A 17,839-nucleotide genomic window follows, 5' to 3' on the forward strand; every position below is an offset into this window, starting at 1 on the left:
GCTCTCAGCTTTCTCCATTTATCTACCATGTTACAGCACAGCCATGGTTGTTGGATGTTTCAGCCACCACTGTGAGCCAGACAAATATTTTTTTCTCTATAAAACGCTTGCCTTTGTTTATTTTGTTGCAGCAACAGAAAACAGACAAATAAGGGCTCAGACTGAACTCCGACACGTTGTGTTTTACTTAGGTTCTAAGGAAAGATTGTACTTAGAGACTGCATTAATATTCATGGACACTTTTCTCTAAATCATTTGCTCTCGTATATGCCAGGGTGGTTCTGAGTTCTAATATGTAAGTGTATAGTAAAATAACAAAATGAATAATGTATAAGACACTTAGAAGAGTAGATAATTATTGAAAATAACTGTGAGAAGTCAAAAGTGGAGCAAGCAGGGCTGTCTGGGGGGGGATCTCAGACAGCAACGTGAATCTAGCAGAGTTTCAGGCAACCCAAAAGAGAATTCTAGAACAAAACTTCCCTGCCAAAGAAAACCCACAACAAGAGGTTCCCAGTATCTTTCTCATCTTGGCTGCAGCTGCCTGAGAAGAGACGTGATCCACAGGGCAGACCCTGAAGGGGCAGCAGCTTGGATCTCTCTGCCACTCACTTCTGGAAACTGATGGACAAGTTCCTTCTTGTAGGGAGTTTGAAATGGCACAGACTACCCCACCCAGGTGGGCACATGGTCAGCCGGCTCTAGTTTTCCACTTTGTCACAGATAACACTTAAATGAACTGGCTGGCTGGCCAGCTGCTCACATCCTTAGTTAATGACTCAGGGTCCTTTCCTAGGAGTGAGTGTGTGCAAAGCCTGCCCATTTCTAGGGGATTCCACACAGGAAACCAAGCTGATCTTCAGGAGAGTCATGGACTTAGTAATGTGTGTACTTTCAGACATACAGAGTTTTTGTTCTTATAGCTCTGAATTCAATGCTCACCTTTTTCTAACTGAAAAAAAAAAGCTGCCTACGTGTAAAAAAATTTCAATCTCTTATTTGAAGGGTACATTTGCTTTTTTAAGATTTATTTATTTTTATTTTGTGTGTGAGAGTGGTCTGCCAGCACGGAATCCTATGCACCACATGCATGCAGTACTGTGGAGGCCAGAAGAGGGCATTGGAACTCCTAGAACTGGAGTTACAGATGGTCGTGGGCCACCACGCACATGTCCGCGTGTGTGTGTGTGTGTGTGTGTGTGTGTGTGTGTGTGTGTGTAACTGAACCTGGCTCTACTGCAAGAGCAGCAACCAAGCTCTGAGACTTATCTTCTGCCCTGCAATCCCATATTTAATGTGCGTAACACAAATAATCCTTCAACGTTTACAACTTTTAATGTTGTAAAGCTGGCACTGTTATTCTCCTTGATGGCTGATAGAAACCCTCTGTCCTCTAAACTGTGTTAGAGACCGTCTTAGTAGCCTTCCTTGCTGTCTAACAAGGAACAAGCTGAAGAAGGAAGGACTCATTTTGGGTTCACAGTTTAAGAGTACAATCCAGCATGGCTGGGAAGTCCCGGTGGGAGGGGCACAGGGTCATGGAACCTTCTGGTAAGGAAACAGGAGTGATGACTGCTTTTGCCCAGGTGGTTTACTCTTTTCATTAGTAAGATTGTTTTGAAATGTGTGTATAGATGTGTGCCCTGGGTACCCCTAGCATCTAGGAGAGGTGGTTGGAGCCCGGGAGCTGGAAATACTGGCAGCTGTGAGCTGCCTGACATGGGTTCTGGGAACTGAACCCCAGTCCTCTGCAAGAGCTATGTGCTCCTAACCACTGAGCCATCTTTCCAGCCTTGTTTCCCCCTTTTTATTCGGTCTTTGACCTCAGCCCACAGGTGGTGCTGCCCCTATTTCAGGTGGATCTTTCATTTTCAATCTAATCTAGACAATGTCTCAAGGTGTACCCAGAGATCCGCTTCCGTGGTGGTTCTGAACCAATCCAGGTGACAATCAGAATTAACCATCACACGGACACATACACATTTTTTTTCTAAGCCATTTGCTATTCCATTGTTACAGTGATTTGCAGGTCTAGGGTATAGGTTATACACATATATTATTTTTGTCTCATTGATTTATTTGTACCAAGCCCACATTCATATACACATTAACAAGTAAATAAATCACTTAATTAAGATACCTACCTCCCTTCTTTGAAACATTGTACATTCCCATCTGTAGCCATGGCCAGTGTTCTATTTTCTGTTACTGTAATGAAATACCCAAGACTGGATATGTCTAGACCAGTAGTTCTTAGCCTTCCTAATGCTGTGGCCTTTTTTTTCTTACAGTTCCTCATGTTGTAGTCACCCAAAAGCATAAAATTATTTGTCATTACTACCTCATAACTGTCATTCTCCACTGTTATGAATCTAAATGTAAATATCTGGGTTTTCTGACGGTCTTAGGTGACCCCTGTGAAAGGATCACTTGACCCGGCCCAAGGGGCCAAGACCCACAACTTGAGAACTGCTGGTTGAGCCCCTCCCGAGCAGCCTATCTGCCGGCTGAATAGTGCAGTGACCACGAGCAATGCCACATGGAGCAGAGGCTCACCCGAGCCCTTCTGTGATGGTTTGAATGAGAATGGGCCCCATACGTTCATATATTTGAGTGTTTGGTTCCCAGCAGAGTAGGAAGGATTATGGGGTGCGGCCTTGTTGGAGGAGGTATGTCACTGGGGGTGGGCTTTGAGTTTTCAGAAGTCCACACAGCAGCAGCCTCACTCTCCTTGTCTCCTCCTTGCTGCTCAGAGGTAAGCTCCCAGCTCCTGCTCCAGAACTGTGCCTGCCCACCTGTCAACCATCCCGTTGTGAAGATCATGGACTCTCCCTCTGAGTCTGTAAGTAAGCCCCTTCCCCCCGTTAAATGCTTTCTGTTATAGGTCGCCTTGGTCATGGTGTCTCCTCACAGCAACAGAACAGTAACTAAGACACCTGTCACATCCCCAATCCACAATTTCTTAAGTATAACAAAATGGCAGCTGCTTTACTCTGCTAAGTTTTGGCCAACTTGGCAGGGGTCCTGTGTGACCAAGCATGGTCTAAAGAGCCGGTGTTTCCTGAGGCTCTTCTGTTCTTTTCTTTACCACGAGGTGGTATGGTGAGTCTGCTCCAAAGACAGAACCACATGGAGCAGAGTTAGCTCTAATAACAGCACAGTTTCCACAGGGAAATAAAATTACAGTTGGAGCCAGCGAGAGCTGGGGTTAGGAGCTGTCCCATCCACTGAGGTTGCTGCTTCAGAAATGAAACCAACACAAGCTCTCAGAGCTGAGAAGTGGCAAGGCTCATTTCTGGTGATGTCCTCGAGGCTTTGGGACACTCCTTTGCCTGGGCCACCTTTGGACTTCCCTCTCAGTTTTCCAAACTTCTCATAGGCCAGTTAACAGCTGAAGGCATTCTAATCCAGACCAGAGTCCAACCTTCCAGACGAGCCTAAGGGCCTTGGCTGAGATAAAGCAGGGCCGGGGGGGAAGACAACCCAGCATTCCTGCAGGACTCCAGCCCTCTTAGGCATGCTCCGGCACAAATGGTCCAGCAGGTAGGTAAAGGACTCAGGACCAAACACAGGCTTAATGGGCTTAAATGGCTAGTCTTGGCTGACAGGGTTTGGAATCACTAGGGAAACAAATCTCTGGGCATACCTGTCATCGGTTATCTAGATTAGGTTAACTGAGATGCAAAGACTCCCCCTCGCTCATCCCCACCCCCAATGAACAAAACAATAGAAAACAAGCTGAACACAAAATTCATCTCTCCCTGCTCCCTGACTGCAGATCCAGAGCAGCTGCCTCGAGCTCCTAGCCCCATGACACCCCCACCGTGATGGACTACACCCTCAAGCTGTGAGGCCCAATAAACTCTCCTTTCCTTGAGTAGCTTGCAGAGTCTGAACCTCAAACGTACTTTAAATCATGCTAATTTTATAGTCCTCACTGTGGGACTGTCGCCTCTTAAGAACACAGTTCCAGGGCCCTTCCAATTCCCTCTGGAAAAAACCTCTCTCAACTGATGGTTTTTGTGTTTTTTTGTTTTTTTTTTTTTTTTTTTCATTTCTAGGACAAGTAATTTCCTTTGAAATTCAAATATATATATTTTAAGTGGCTTTCCTACAGGGAGGAATTTCAGAATAAGCCAATACAAAGCAGAATTGGAGTTTGGGGAAGAGATTTTTTTAAGGTTTATTTCCTTTATCTGTATGAGTGAGTTCCTGCCTGTTTATGAATTCATCACGTGCGTGCTTTGCGCCCGTGCTGGCTGCCAGAGTGTGGGATCCTCTGAAAGTGGGGTTACAAGTTGCTGTGAGCCACGCTGTCGGTGTTGGGAACTGAACCCAGATCCTCTGCAAGAGAAGCACACGCTCTTAGTCACCAAGCCATTGTTCTAGCCCCTTTGGAAGAGATTAAAACACACACACACACACACAATCAAAACAAAAACCCACAGGTTTAAGCAGGAGGTGGGAGGATGTATCAGAGTGCTGAGGAGTCATTCAGGGTAAACAGCCAGAGGTGGGTGTGTGCTCGAGTAAGCCTCTCTATCACAGCCACTTTGGTGACTCGAAAGGTATGTCTTAAAAGGTTTACAAGGCATTTAAATGAGATCATAGGGTGGTTCCTGAGGTACATGGGATAGGGTTACAGATGATGGAGTAAAAACCTTAAGTTCCAGGAGTTATACAGGAAGTTATACAGTTGGCATGTAATTACCATGAGCAAAGGTTTACAGTCTCCCAGGGGACATCTGAGAAAGAGTATGACGATAATGGAAGGTCACACAGGCTCAGGCCTTAAACATATTTTGTTGCTATTTTAACTTTTTAATTTTTTTTTTATTTATGTGTGTTTGTGGCCACTTGTCTATCTGTATAACATATATGCAGAACCTGTGAAGGCCAGAAGAGGGCATTATATTTTCTGAAACTTGAATAACAGGCTGTTCTGAGCCCTCCAGCATGGGTGCTAGGAACTGAACCAACCTGGATCCTCCGAAAGAGCGGTGAGTGCTCTTAACGGTTGATCTATATTTCTAGCCCCTATTTTAACATTATTGTTTGAAATATCTCTATATAAAAGCAATAATCTCTGAACAGGAGAATTTCCATGGCATGTACACACACACACATACACACACACACACACACACACACACACACACGCACGCACGCATGCGCACGCGAGCTCACTGCTACAATTCTTGACTCAGTTTTTGAGAGACTTCAGCCAGTCTTCTCACGTCTCTTCAGTCTTCCTCCTGTCTTTCTAATCTACCTCAGTGTGATTTTATATTCTATTCTGCAGTCTGTCAACGTTTGAAAATCTTAACCATGAACACAACAGAATCATTTCACAAAACTTGGAATAACTACACACTTCCGGGAAGTATGTATGGTCTGTTATTTGTACATCTTCCTCCCCCCAGCTACCAACCCCGTCGCATTATCTTTCATCCTGGGGATCAGAGAAAAACCCATTCTAGAGGCCACCTTTCTAGGTTCCCTCAGTTTGCTCAACCAAGCAGTAAGAAGATGTGTCATTGTTCATGTTGCCTGAACAAAACCAGCACGAGCATAGGACATGTGTACATGCATGCACACACACTTTTCAGATATCATTACTTCATCTTCTGCCTCTCACTCCATCCTAAGTCTTCAGGCCCGACTTTAAGGTTTCAGAATTATGTGGCACAGGCATGACCAACTAGAATGCTCCATTTCCCTGGAGATAGAGAAAAGACCCCAGCTGGATCAATGATGCTGCTTGGTTGGCCTTCTTGGAGTAAGAAGTCTCTTCCCTCTGGGTTAGTGGGCTGTGAGGATGTGATCTAGGGTGCTGGTGGCCCATTCTACCACAAGGAAAGAATGCAAGAAGGTAGCTGAGCTGAGAAACACGGGTGAGAAAACTCAGTCCTGATGACGTTATTTTTGTCCTTGGCTCCAGCTGTGCCTAAACCTCTGGGCTGTCTAATTACATGCGCCATGCAACTTATTTCATTTTATTTTATTTAGTTTTTTACTCATATCACTTGGGTTGGGTTTTCAGCCACTTAAAGGCAAATCACTGGCTGGTCTCACAAATCTGAGACCAAATGAGACTTCAGCACACATCCCTCCAACCCCTTTCCTGGCCCTAAACAAAGTTTCATAGCAAAATACAGCTTATGGGATCCCACATGAGCCAAAGGCACAGGGGTCACTTCAGGATCCTGATGCTCATTTTCTGCTCGATGTTCATCTTCTCTAAGGACTGGGGAGAGATGGGTAAGGTCAAGTCAGGAGGCTGAAATCTCAACCCTGGGCCTCTCACCTCCTCCCCTGGAGTCCTAGCATCTCCCAGAATCCCTCAGGCCTCGCCCATTCTCCAGCGAATTGTATTCCCCAGGCCCTTCTATCCTAAGAGCGCCTGACCTCAACTCCTCCTAACCTTGGTGAACTCCAGGAAGGACACGGCCCCGTCACCATCTTCATCCGCTTCCTGCACTGTGCGGTCTGTGATGCTCTCCAACTGCTCATCTGTCACCTGGACCCCGACCATCAGTCGGAGAACCTGGGAGGTGAGACAAGAGGCAGTCAGGGAGGGCTCCGCCAGCCCCAGCCCTGGCCCACCTCGCTTTTCTTACTCTTCACCATCAAACTCAATTTCCCCTGTAGCCTCTAGCAAACACCACACACACACACACACACACACACACGCTATTTCACTGTTCCATATGATTCTGTCTCACCCTCCAACACTGCTCACCTGCACCTAAACCTTCCGACCTGATTGCCATCCATCCTCACTCCACCCCACCTCACCCTACACCCTAACTTCATCAGCTCCCCCCCCCAACCCCAGTCGTGGCACTACTGACATTTGGACCTAGATAACTCCTTGGTGTAGAAGGCTGTCCTAGGTGTTTTGGTGTGTACAGCGATATTCTCCAATAAACATCAGTTGTGTGATGTCTCGTAACCAAATATCTCCAGGTGTTAGCAGATGTTCACGCAAGAGACCCTAATCCCAATCTCATACCTGCTTTCTCCCACCCCTTCTCCTAACTAACCCACACCCAACCCCATCCATCCCCGTGTCTTAACCTAACGCCCTATCATCTGCAACCCCAGGCCCCCAGCCCCCTCCTCCATTTAACCATCCCGCCGCCCGCCCTGCCCACACCACGTCTGATGCACCCCGAGTTCTTCTGACCTGTAGCATCTCATTCCTGGAGATCTTCCCATCCCGATCCAGATCATAGAGCTGAAATGCAACTGGGGGAAGAGTAGGGACTAGGAAGGTGAGGCTCCCTGAGCTAATTTTAAGTCCTCCTCGGGCCCACAAGGGAATGAGAGGCTCCTGGGCCTCTCTCTGGTGTGGGTAAATCTGGGGTTGGGGGGGGTCTCACTTGAGCGGGTCTCACTTGAGCGGGTCTCACACACACACTCACTCACAGCGCAGTTTGTTCATTCTGCTGTTTAGGGGTTCAGGTTGCTTGGGGTCTCGGATTGTTGCATCTTCCTCATTTATAGGTCGAAAATAAGCCAGGACCCTGGCAAAGCCGGCAAAGTCCAGCCTCTGACTCCTGTAGGGGACAGGGATGGAGAAAGACAATGGTCACCCAGGCTGCCAACATCTGTAGCTCGCTTCCCACCCGCGTCCAGCTCCCCTCGGCCAGGCAGCCCAGGCAGCGGAGATTCACTTGTTGGGGAAGAAGCTGTCTATAATGCGATCTCCCAGAGGGTTCACAGCCAGCTCCCCGATCTGCTGGAGGTCCCGGCGGCTGCGAAGACAAAGGAGGGAGGCAAAGGCGAGAAGTGGAGGGAGGCGTCAGGGAGAGGGGTGGGGCCAGAAAAACAGAGGCAAAGGGTCTTCCACCTGTTCTGCTCACCTCAAGAAGCCCTTTTCCTCCCTGTCCAGGGCTTGGAAGCGGTGGTAGAGGCGGAGCAGGCTGGCTTGGGAGACTGCGGGAGAGAAGGAGGCGGGGTGAGCCAACAAAACTTCCAGGTCCTTACCGCCAGATCCTGTGTGCATCGGGGGTGCGCTGCAAACCCCCCCCCCCGGCCCAGGGCACGCGAGCAGGGAAGCGAGAGGGCTTATTCTCATCTATATCCTCCCCTTCCACACACCGACGTGACGGGGTTCTCCACCTCCCTCTCCCCCAGGCCCCACCTCAGCGCGGCTTCAGCCATATGGAAGAGGCTGCCGGGTAGGGATACAGAGAGGGGGAGTCGTCAGCCGTGCAGGACCAGGTGCGGGGTCCTCCAGGCAGGAGGGAGCTTGACTCAGGAAACACTGGGCTGGAGAACCCAGGAGATTCCCAGAGCCCAGGCACCGAAGTCAGCCCCCTGCAGCCTCCATCCGAGCTCGAGAACGCTTAAGTGAATCTGGTCCATCACCCTGAGCCGCCTCGAACCTGCGATCCCGGTTCGCCTGGGTCCCTGTTCCCCAGCTCCAGATGCGCGAATTCCCGGACCCCAAGCCCTATTAAGTCTCTGCTATCTGGGACAATGAGCCTCCACTCTGGGGACCCCCTACACTACTCCAGACCTCTCCTGGTCCGCCCACTGGCTGCTGGGCTGCCCCCACCCCCACCCCAACCCGGACACTCACAGCCAGTCTCCCTGCGAATGAGGTCCACGTCGGGAATGAGCGCGGCGTGGGAGCTGCGCGAGCCCATGGCAGAGCCCCAGGAGGAGGCGAGCAGCCTGGGGAACCAGGCGTCCTCTCCACCCGTCCAGGAGGCGCGGCCGCCCAGTGGCCCCGGGGCCGAAGGTCACGGGCCTGGAGAGCAGCCAGAACCCGGGCGTTCTTCGCCTGCCACCTACAACCCCGGAGAACAGAAAACAATGCCCGGGGTAGCAGGTCAGAGGGGAAGGCTGAGAACAACCGGTCGTTTCAGCCCAGAGATTGAGGTCGCCCGAGGCTGGGAGACACCAGGGCCCCGCCTTCCTCGCTCCTATGCGAGCCAGTTATTTATTTATTTTTATTTTTTTCTCCCAACCTGCCCTAGACACAAACCCACCTCCTCGACGGCCAAGTGATGCTCACTCAATTCTTGTTCATGTCCCACTGGGCTGGACGAAGACATTCTTCGGGGGACCGGAAGAGGGGGCAGGGAGGGGGAAGGAGGAATGGTGATGTGCCCCTGGGCAGGAGGGGGTGGTACTGGGGAAGTCCGGGCTCCAGTACTTGGGGCAGCTGAAACAAAAGGCTCCGAACTACTCCCTGGAGCTCCCTAAAGCCGTGCAGCACCAGCACTTAAGAGGCTGAGGCAGGAAACTAGGCATGAGTAAGTGGCTACTCCGAGTCCTTCTACAGCTGTAAGGGACCACCACAGGCGGAGTCGTTTATGAAGAGAAAGGGTTTAGGGCTGCAGAGATGGCTCAGCTGGAAGGCCCATGTTCTATTCCCAGCACCATGGTTCACAGTCTCTGTAGCTTTAGTCATCAGGGGCCCAGTGCCTTCTCCTCACCTTGGGAGAACCTAGGCATGCTTGTGGTGCCTGCAGGCAAAACACCCACGCACATGTAAAATGTAAAATGATTTTTTAAAAAAGGACAAAAATGTAGGTGGGGTGTCACACACCCCTAATCCCTAGCAGAGACAGGTAGATCTCTGTGAGTTCACAGCCAGCCTGTTTTATACATCAAGTTCCAAGCCAACCATGTACACAGTGAGAACCTAGTCACAAAAATAAGTTACTAAATAATTAATTAATGAAGCGGTACATGTAGTGAGAATTTTTGGTTTCTTTAAAAACACAAAAATGTTATGGGGATACGTTCTGTTTTAATCCCAGGTGTGGGATATGGGGCTGCTTCTGATTGTCCACAGCAGCTGACTATGATTTGTCTCGTGCTCTAGCAGGGGAAATGATTTTACCTGCTGAAGATATTTTACATTTGGGATTCTGGGAACTCTTCAGAGAGTATATAAAGCCAGAGCCCCAAGAGAGGCGATGGCTGCTGCTCCCCCTGTGGCTGCTGCTGCCCCTGCTGCTCTTGGTTGATGTGTTGCTAGTTGCTGGATTGCTGGTTGAAGATACCCTGATGACGAAGATCAAACTCACCCCAAGGGACTTGATGCCCCTAATCAGCAGGAAGTAGTTTAACTATATCGATGGCCCTTGCCCCCTCTAACCTTCTTTCTCTCCTACCCATTGTTGAGTGGGTTGGAAGGGATAGGGGTGGTGTAGGGAGGTAGGAAAAAGAACCCAATAAAGCAGCCAAGAGTCTGGCTGCAGGTGCATACCTCGAGCCCCAGCACATGGAAAATAGTCATGAGAACACTATCCAGAGTTAGGAGCTATCCTGAGCTACATTGTGAGTTCTGAGCCAGCTTGGGCAACAGAGTGAGCTCCTGACTCAAAAAATATAAAACAGTTTTAATCCCAGCACTTGGGAGGCAGAGGCAGGTAGATCTTTGTAAGTTCAAGGCCAGCCTGGTCTACAGAGTGAGTTCAAGGACAGCCAGGCAGCTGTTACACAGAGAAACCCTATCTCAAAAGACCAAATATATAGTTATATATATATATATATATATATATAACTATATATTTATATATATAAATAAATATATATATACATGAAAGAAAAAAGAAAGGACAAAGGGGTCATTCAGCTCTTGACTGGGAAGGGGAAGATCAGGTGGCTTCATCTAGAGTGTCCTTGGTGATGAGGTCTCTGCAGAGTCTTACATAGTTCAGGGCATCACATGACAAGTCCAACAGAGCATACCCACTCAGCGCTCTCCTGTTCTACTCATAAAGCCACAGACCCAACCTAGCCTGGTGTGGCAGGCCTGTCATTCCAGCCACTCAGGAGGCTGGGGCGGAGGGAGGTTAAGAGTTCAAGGCTTGATCTTTTAACAGAGTGGGTTCAAGGCTGGCTGGGCAACTTAGACACTGTTCCAAGATTTAAAAGCAGGGGGCTGGAGAGGTGGCTCAGTGAGTAAGTACTCTTATTTGCAGTGCAAAAGTGGGGACCTGAGTTCTAATCCCCAACATTCACAAAAAATTGCTAAGCATGACACATGTGCCTGTAACACCCATTCACAGGCTTGAGTACATGCAAGCACACATACACACGCACACACATACAGGTGTACACACTTGTATGTGCACACTTTATTTGATTTTTGTAAAGTAAAAGCAGAGTGGCCGCTGTAGCTCTGAAATAAGAGAGTGCTTCCCAGCAACTGTGTGGCCCTGGGTTCAATTCTGGAAAAAAAAAATAGAATATCTTAGGTATCCACTATCACCATATTCACATATACACATATTTTCAGAGGGAGGAGGTGCAGGAATTTTATTACAAGGGTTCAAGTTCATATCCATTTGGGAGGAAGAAAGAGTCTATTAGTCTCTGGCCTGAGACAGAGGCTTAACTCCGAAGAGACATGAAAATATTGATCTAAAAATGCTTGCTTCTCTTTCAGACTAAATCACTGACAGAAAGATGCTTGATTCCCTTTCAGATGCCCCCCAAGGACTGAAGCGTGTGGGAAGCTAACCTCCTCTCCCACAAAGCCCAGCAACGCTCCAGGCCAGCGCTGGGAGTTAGGCTGAACCCAGGAAGGAATGCGTCCCTGATGGCGGGGCAGCAGTAACCCCCAACAGGGTCAGAAAGGGGTCTCCAGCCTTGCTCTCTGAGTCAGTGCTGCGCTCAAGTCACTCGAGTTAACGATAAGCCTATATGCACAATCATCCCCAAGTGCCGGGGGAACCCAGTGCCAGGAGCCACTCCTGCTTCATGCATGCAAATGGGGGTTACACCAACTCCACAGTACACATGCCATCTCTTTGGTTGCTTAAGGAATTCTTCTGAAGACCCTATTAGACTTGCTTCAGTGAGGTGTGTGCTTGTGTGTGTGTGTGTGTGTGTGTGTGTGTGTGGTGTGGTGTGTGCACAAGCAGGTGTGTGCGTTATTGCCCTGTGTATGTGCAAATGCTCTACCCCTGAGCTGCATCCTCTGCTGATATGTTTTTTTAAGCTCCGTAAAGGTTGCTAACTTTGGCAAGCAAGATGGCTCTTGCTGCCAAGCCTGAAGACCTGTGTTTTATCACCAGGAGCCACATGGTAAAAAAAGGAACTGACTCCTGGAAATATTTCTCTGATGTCTGCATGTATATAGTGCCCTGATACACACATACACACACACACACACACACACACACACACACACACATTTTCTTAAGTGTCCAGCCATGCTTGATGAAGTTCCAGTTAGAAAAACAAACGTTCAAAAATACTCAGGAAAACATAAGACTCTTAACAACTAAAAAAAAAAAAAAAATGAACAGAGGACTGGAATAGAACTTTCTTTAAAGAACATGTATAAATGTCCAGATAAATGCAGAAAGAGATTCTCAACGTCACTGGCCACCAGGGGTGAAGAGTCAAGCCACAGTGAGATATTATGACACCTTCCCTGGAATGACCGGAATTAAGACCAACAGAAACAAAGAAAGATCGCAAGTCTAGGGAGAAGATGGAGACATCAGAGACCCTGCACCTTGCTCGTGGAAGGTGAAATGGTGCAGTCATCATGGACGACTACTTTGAGATTTCTCAGTAAGTAAAAGCCATCATGCAATCTAACAATCCTCTCCCATGCATATACACAAAAGAATCGAAAAAATGGAGTCTCACCAGTCCGTGGTGCCACATGACCCAACTCTCCCCTCCCGGGTATTTTTTTCCTAGAGGAGTCCTCAATCAGCTCATCACAGAGACGCTTGCACATCCGTATTTTACTGGTGCACAGTTCACATAAGGCAATAGGGGAGCCAGCTTAGGTGTCCATTACCTCGTGAGGATGAAGAAAACGTGGTGTAATTATATACAGTGGAATTCTATTCAGCCAGAAGAAAAAACAATATCACGACATTTGCAGGAAAGTGGGTGGAACTGGGAATCATTATGCTTGACAAGACAAACCAAGCGCAGACAAGCAAACACTGCATGTTTACCACATTTGCCATTTCCTTATTTAGTGTGGGACCATTGCGTGTACATGAAGGTCAGAGGAGGATGGGGAGCAAGCCATGAGGACCAAGCCAGTAAGCATCATCCCTCCATGGCCTCTTCTTCAGTTCCTGCCTTAAGTGCCTGTCCTGACTTCCCTCGGGGACGATGTGGAACCTGGAGGCATAAGATGAAATAAACCCTTTCCTCCTCAAGCTGATGTGGGCCATGTTCTGTATCACAACAACAGAAACCCAAGACGAGTGTGGACATTTGTTCCAGACTTTTGGATTCCTATAGTTTTGTTTGTTTGCTTGGTTGGTTGGTTTTATGAGGGAGGGTTTCTCTGTGTAGGCCTGGCTGGCCTCGAACTCACAGAGATCCGCCTGCCCCTGCCTCCCTGAGTGCTGGGACTAAAGACGTGCACACCACCACCTGTCTACTTCTGTTTTTCATTTCAAGAGTTTTATTTATTTCCTGGATGATCTTTTAAAACTGTTCTTTGACGATTTCATACGCGAAAACACTGAATTTTGACCATCCCCTACACCACCCCACCCCTCTCATTCCCCTCCGTGGTTTTCTCGGCTTTCTTGGAGCATGCAGGGCCATCGCTCATTCCCTTCCCTGTCACACTGAACCCCTTCTGCCCAGCCAGTCTCCTCCTGCTTTGAAGTCTTTCCGTGTGTGTGTGTGTGTGTGTGTGTGTGTGTGTGTGTGAGACCTGCCAAATTTAGTTAGAGTTGCTTACATAAGTATAAGGGTGAGGGTTATTTACCAGAACATGGGAAACTTAGCTATGGCTACACCACCAAAAGAAATTGGCACCCCTTTCCCAGCATCCATTAATTACCCATAGTCCCTCAGTGAAGAGTGGGGCCTTGTGAGCCCACGCATGGTGAAATGGCAAGGGGCCTAATCTTGTAAGGTAACTACAGTTACAGTGACTTCAGGAACCATCTCTAGCTCCAGTTCCAGGGGATCCAGTGGCTTCTTTCCACAAGCAGCAGGCACACATATATACACGCGGGCTAAATACTTACACCTATAAAATAAATATTTTTTAAAATCAGTGGAGAAAATGTAAGTTATTTTTAACACACATTTTAGGACGTCTGTCTTCATGGGGGAAAAAATTAAAATGCGCCCCTAACTTTTTAGACAAAATAAATAAGAGATTTAAATGCAAAATGACACTATATAAAGACAGAAGAAATTGGCTATATTCTGCTAGTCTTGAACAAGAAACTTTCTAAATGAGAAACAGAATAGAAATCAGAGAAAACTTTAAGGCCCCGTATGCTCTCTGTGCATGATATCTATCGTAGTACATCTGTAGTCAAAATACAGCACTGGTGTACATTCTCAGTGGCGGTGCAAGGTAACGCAATCTAACGGGGAAACTGACAGAAGATGTGAGCCAGAAATGATCGATAAGGCGCTGGATTGAGAGCTCAGAGGTCAGAGCGCTTCAGTGTTCTCACGGACAGCCTGGGTTCAGTGCTCAGCACCCATATCAGACACCTCGCCAGCTCGTAACTCCAGTTCCAGGACATCCAGCAACCTCTTCTGGCCTCCACAGGTGCACACACACACACACACACACACACACACACACACTCAAAAAGTGAGCAAGAGTCACCTTACAGAGATTTTATACCAAAAGGATCAAGTTCATGGCCACCCTGTACCAAAAAAAAAAGGAAATAGACAGCTATTAAGAGTCAATATGATACCCATAAATTGTTTTTGATGGCTCAAATATGGATAATCACAGTGTTTATAGAAACCAGTCAGGTTTCTATCACTTTGATAAAATATGGTTAAAACTCAACCTTAGAAGAAGGAAGGTTTTATTTGGGGTCAGTTTCTTCCTTCGGTTTGGTGTGGGCTGTTTGGGCTTGGTGGGGGCACAGTCTTGCTTTGCAGCAAGGGCTGGTCTTCAGTTCACAGTCTCCCTGTGTCTGCTCCCAAACACTGCCTTATAGCTCCATGCTACCCAACCTGGCTCTGGCCCATGGCCCTGGTGACAAGCATGGCCAAAAGCACAGCAGAGGAAAACTTCCTCTCAAGCTGGAAGGGAAATGAAGAGTGCCAGGGGCTGGGATCATAGCATCCCTAATGAATTCCCACAATAACCTGACTTCCTTCCACAGAGCCTTAACGGCTCTGCCACCTCCCACCAGTGGGGACAAAACCTTTAATTCGAGTATCTCAAACCACAGCATTATGGTCCTTTCTAGTACCATATGTGTATTTGTGGGGGAAGGGCTGGGTTGGTTTTTGATGCAGGGTCTCACTAGGTAGCCCTGGCTGTTCTAGAACTCATTATGTGGACAAGGCTAGCCTGGAATTCAGAGATCTGCCTGCCCCTGCCTCTGAGTGCTGGCACTAAAGGCATGTTCCACCTGGCTTAAATTAATTCTTCGTGTGTGTGTGTGTGTGTGTGTGTGTGTGTGTGTGTGTGTGTGGCAATGCCTTCAAGAGCTTATAAGGGAGTGTTGGCTCTTGAGGAACTGGAGTTACAGGCAGTTATAAGCCCCTCGGTGAGGGGAGTGGCTTCACGTATCCTCTGCATCTGTCCCTGGAACGCTTTTTCAGACGAACTGAAAAATTCCCATCTCCCCTTTCTCACACTAACACTAGTCTTGGTGCCACTGGCCACGCGGAAGCAGGTTCTCACGAGAGGCGGCTTTCTCTACAGATGTGTGCTCGGGAACTGCCACAACGCTTTTTCTTTGGGTTTTAGCAGGAAAACTAGAATTTTGGTATAAGCGGGGGCCCTGTCAAGCATACCGGCTTGAGTGCCTCGAGGCCTAGTGGACAGCAAAGGAAACAAGGGGCTTCACCAGGAGTAAGCCATCTCTCTGCTGATACTTAAGGAAGGTGGCTCACTGGGGAAGGAGAAGAGTCTCTCCGCTAAGGCCACAGACACCTTCAGAAGGAAGACCAGTGGGAACAATGATGGCTTCCCCAGCGCCCCTTCCCTTTTTGCAGGCAAGATCTCACGATGCACCCCAGCTGTCCTGGAACTTGCTGTGTAGACCAGGCTGGCCTGGAACTCACAGAGATCTCTGCCTCCTAAGCACCACGGTCGAAGACATGAGCCACTGGGCTGGGAGGGGGCCTCTTTATAAGGACACTGATCTACCTTTGGTGGCCTCCAAAGGTCATCTGATGGAGGCTTGGTGCTCCTGAGTGGACACAGAGGCTTTGAGAAGCGGGGCCTAAAGATACTAAGTTAGGTCATTGAGGTGTGTTCTTGGGAGGCGTATGGAGATGCCAAGCCAGTCTGTCTTTCAGCTCCCCATAATGAGGTGAACGGTTTTGATCTGCCACAGGCTCCCAACCCTGAGGTGATGCCTTGCTGCAAGCCCATGGGACTGAAACCTTGGAGAGCATGAGCCAAAATGGACTTTTTTCCCTGCCTTAACTTGATTTATCTCAGTTGTTTTTGTCACATGGATGGAAATCTACAACTAATCATAGACACAGGTGGTTTGAACAGCTCATTACCCCACAAAGACCTGACCTCCTGCTAACATTCACACCAGATTAGGCTGCAGACCTGGCGAGGGGGGATACAAACATTCAGATGTAGGGGGGATGGCTCCCACACAGAATGCCTGTCAGCCATCTACATCCGGCTAACGTGTCTATATCCCTCTCTCCCTCTTGCCCTCTCACCTCCCCAGTACAAGTACAGTACACCTCCCCCTCACCTCCATATCACAGCCCAAGTGCTCTTGAAAACCAATGAGCCATACCAGCGGCTCCCTGTGAGATTTCCGGCTTCTGGTGGCAGGAGCCAACCTGAACCTAGATGAAGAAGAAAAGAGATTTCACTGAAGCCTAAGGGAAATCTAAGGGAGCAAGTGTCAGATGCGGCCTGGTCCAGGCCTCCCAACCATGTCAGCGGATGCCACCAGTTCCTCCCTTGACGTTCCTCACTCTCATAGCTACCGTTTCTCTGCACTGAACTGCTCCTCGATTCATCAAGTCAGAATTTCCTTGATCTCCTGGTGTCCTGGTCCCAATTTGTGTGGCTAACACAGGGTACAACCGGTCGGGGACTGTAGCATAAACAACAGAAATGTACTCAGCTTGCAGTTCTAGAGGTTGGGAGCGGCCTGGAGTGTGGCACTGGCCTGTGGGAAGGGCCCTCTTGCTTTCTTGCTGTGCCATTCCATGGCAGAAAGGCAAGTGACAAGTTGGAGGGCAGGGGGATACATTAATGAGAGGGAGAGGGAAAGGAGAAAGAAAGCATGCGTGGGAAGGGAGAGCGCACTGCTTTTATGTCAAGCATACTCAAAAGCCTACTCCTCTAACAGCTAAGTCCTCCATCCAAGAGGACAGAACACTCCTGAGGTAAATGTCTCCCTTGAGGCCCCGCCCCAACGCTGTTGCCCTGGAGACTAAATGCCTAACTGCAGAAGCGCTGAGGAAACATCCAAATCACAGCTCCTGACATCCAAACACACCCTGAAAAAAAACCCACCAACCCCTGCACAGCCCAGCTCCGGCCTCACTCACCTTGAAGCGGAGGTGACATGGGTCTTGTGACCCACAGGCCACCATGACAGGGAGAGGCAGTTCCTGAAAGCAACGGGGTTTTTTTTTTTAGCAGAAGGGGAAAGGATGCTGAGCAGACTAAACAACAGATGTCAACAGAGCAACCCAGTGATAAAGCAATGTTTACACTCACAGCTCCCTAGTCTCCAAGCAGGGAGCACCAGACCAGGCAGGAACTGGGAACTGGGTTATGCAAGACGCAAGAGGGGCAGTTTGGGAGGAGCCCAGTTTACCCCAAAGATGTCCCTTGCTGGGACTTGACCATCCTCAAAGCCAGGAGTGTTTAGAGCTTCAGTAAGCTGCAGGGAGGGTTACAGTGGGG

General features: G+C 48.6%; 1 protein-coding gene and 1 long non-coding RNA gene across 2 annotated transcripts; both read right to left on the minus strand.

Annotated features, from left to right (window-relative positions):
- Nucleotides 1-5,986: 5,986 nt before the first annotated feature.
- Chp2 (calcineurin like EF-hand protein 2) lies at nucleotides 5,987-9,134 on the minus strand. The gene is made up of 8 exons (XM_021640649.2): nucleotides 9,003-9,134; nucleotides 8,591-8,801; nucleotides 7,869-7,941; nucleotides 7,680-7,760; nucleotides 7,432-7,562; nucleotides 7,190-7,251; nucleotides 6,425-6,547; nucleotides 5,987-6,247 (listed from the first exon to the last, which is right to left on the minus strand). Exons 2-8 carry the CDS (start codon nucleotides 8,655-8,657, stop codon nucleotides 6,194-6,196), a joined length of 591 nt encoding a protein of 196 aa, XP_021496324.1. The 5' UTR covers nucleotides 8,658-8,801; nucleotides 9,003-9,134; the 3' UTR covers nucleotides 5,987-6,193.
- A 1,680-nt stretch (nucleotides 9,135-10,814) lies between these two features.
- LOC132647163 (uncharacterized) lies at nucleotides 10,815-17,607 on the minus strand. Its single transcript, XR_009585458.1, has 5 exons — nucleotides 17,479-17,607; nucleotides 16,909-17,018; nucleotides 16,668-16,764; nucleotides 12,631-13,990; nucleotides 10,815-11,198 (listed from the first exon to the last, which is right to left on the minus strand). It is a non-coding gene; the product is annotated as an uncharacterized LOC132647163 (long non-coding RNA).
- Between the last annotated feature and the right edge of the window lie 232 nt (nucleotides 17,608-17,839).

The sequence above is a fragment of the Meriones unguiculatus genome, chromosome 14 (genome assembly GCF_030254825.1).
Source record: "Meriones unguiculatus strain TT.TT164.6M chromosome 14, Bangor_MerUng_6.1, whole genome shotgun sequence".
Taxonomy (NCBI): domain Eukaryota; kingdom Metazoa; phylum Chordata; class Mammalia; order Rodentia; family Muridae; genus Meriones; species Meriones unguiculatus.

Bases quoted from the DNA above. Each gene is read 5' to 3' on its own strand.
- Chp2 (XM_021640649.2), bottom strand. From the start codon at position 8,657: ATGGGCTCGCGCAGCTCCCACGCCGCGCTCATTCCCGACGTGGACCTC. The intron at 7,761-7,868 runs GTGAGCAGAACA...TTGTCTTCGCAG, and splicing joins GAGGAAAAGGGCTTCTTGAG to CCGCCGGGACCTCCAGCAGA. The intron at 6,548-7,189 runs GTCAGAAGAACT...CTCACCTCCCAG, and splicing joins CCAGGAATGAGATGCTACAG to GTTCTCCGACTGATGGTCGG.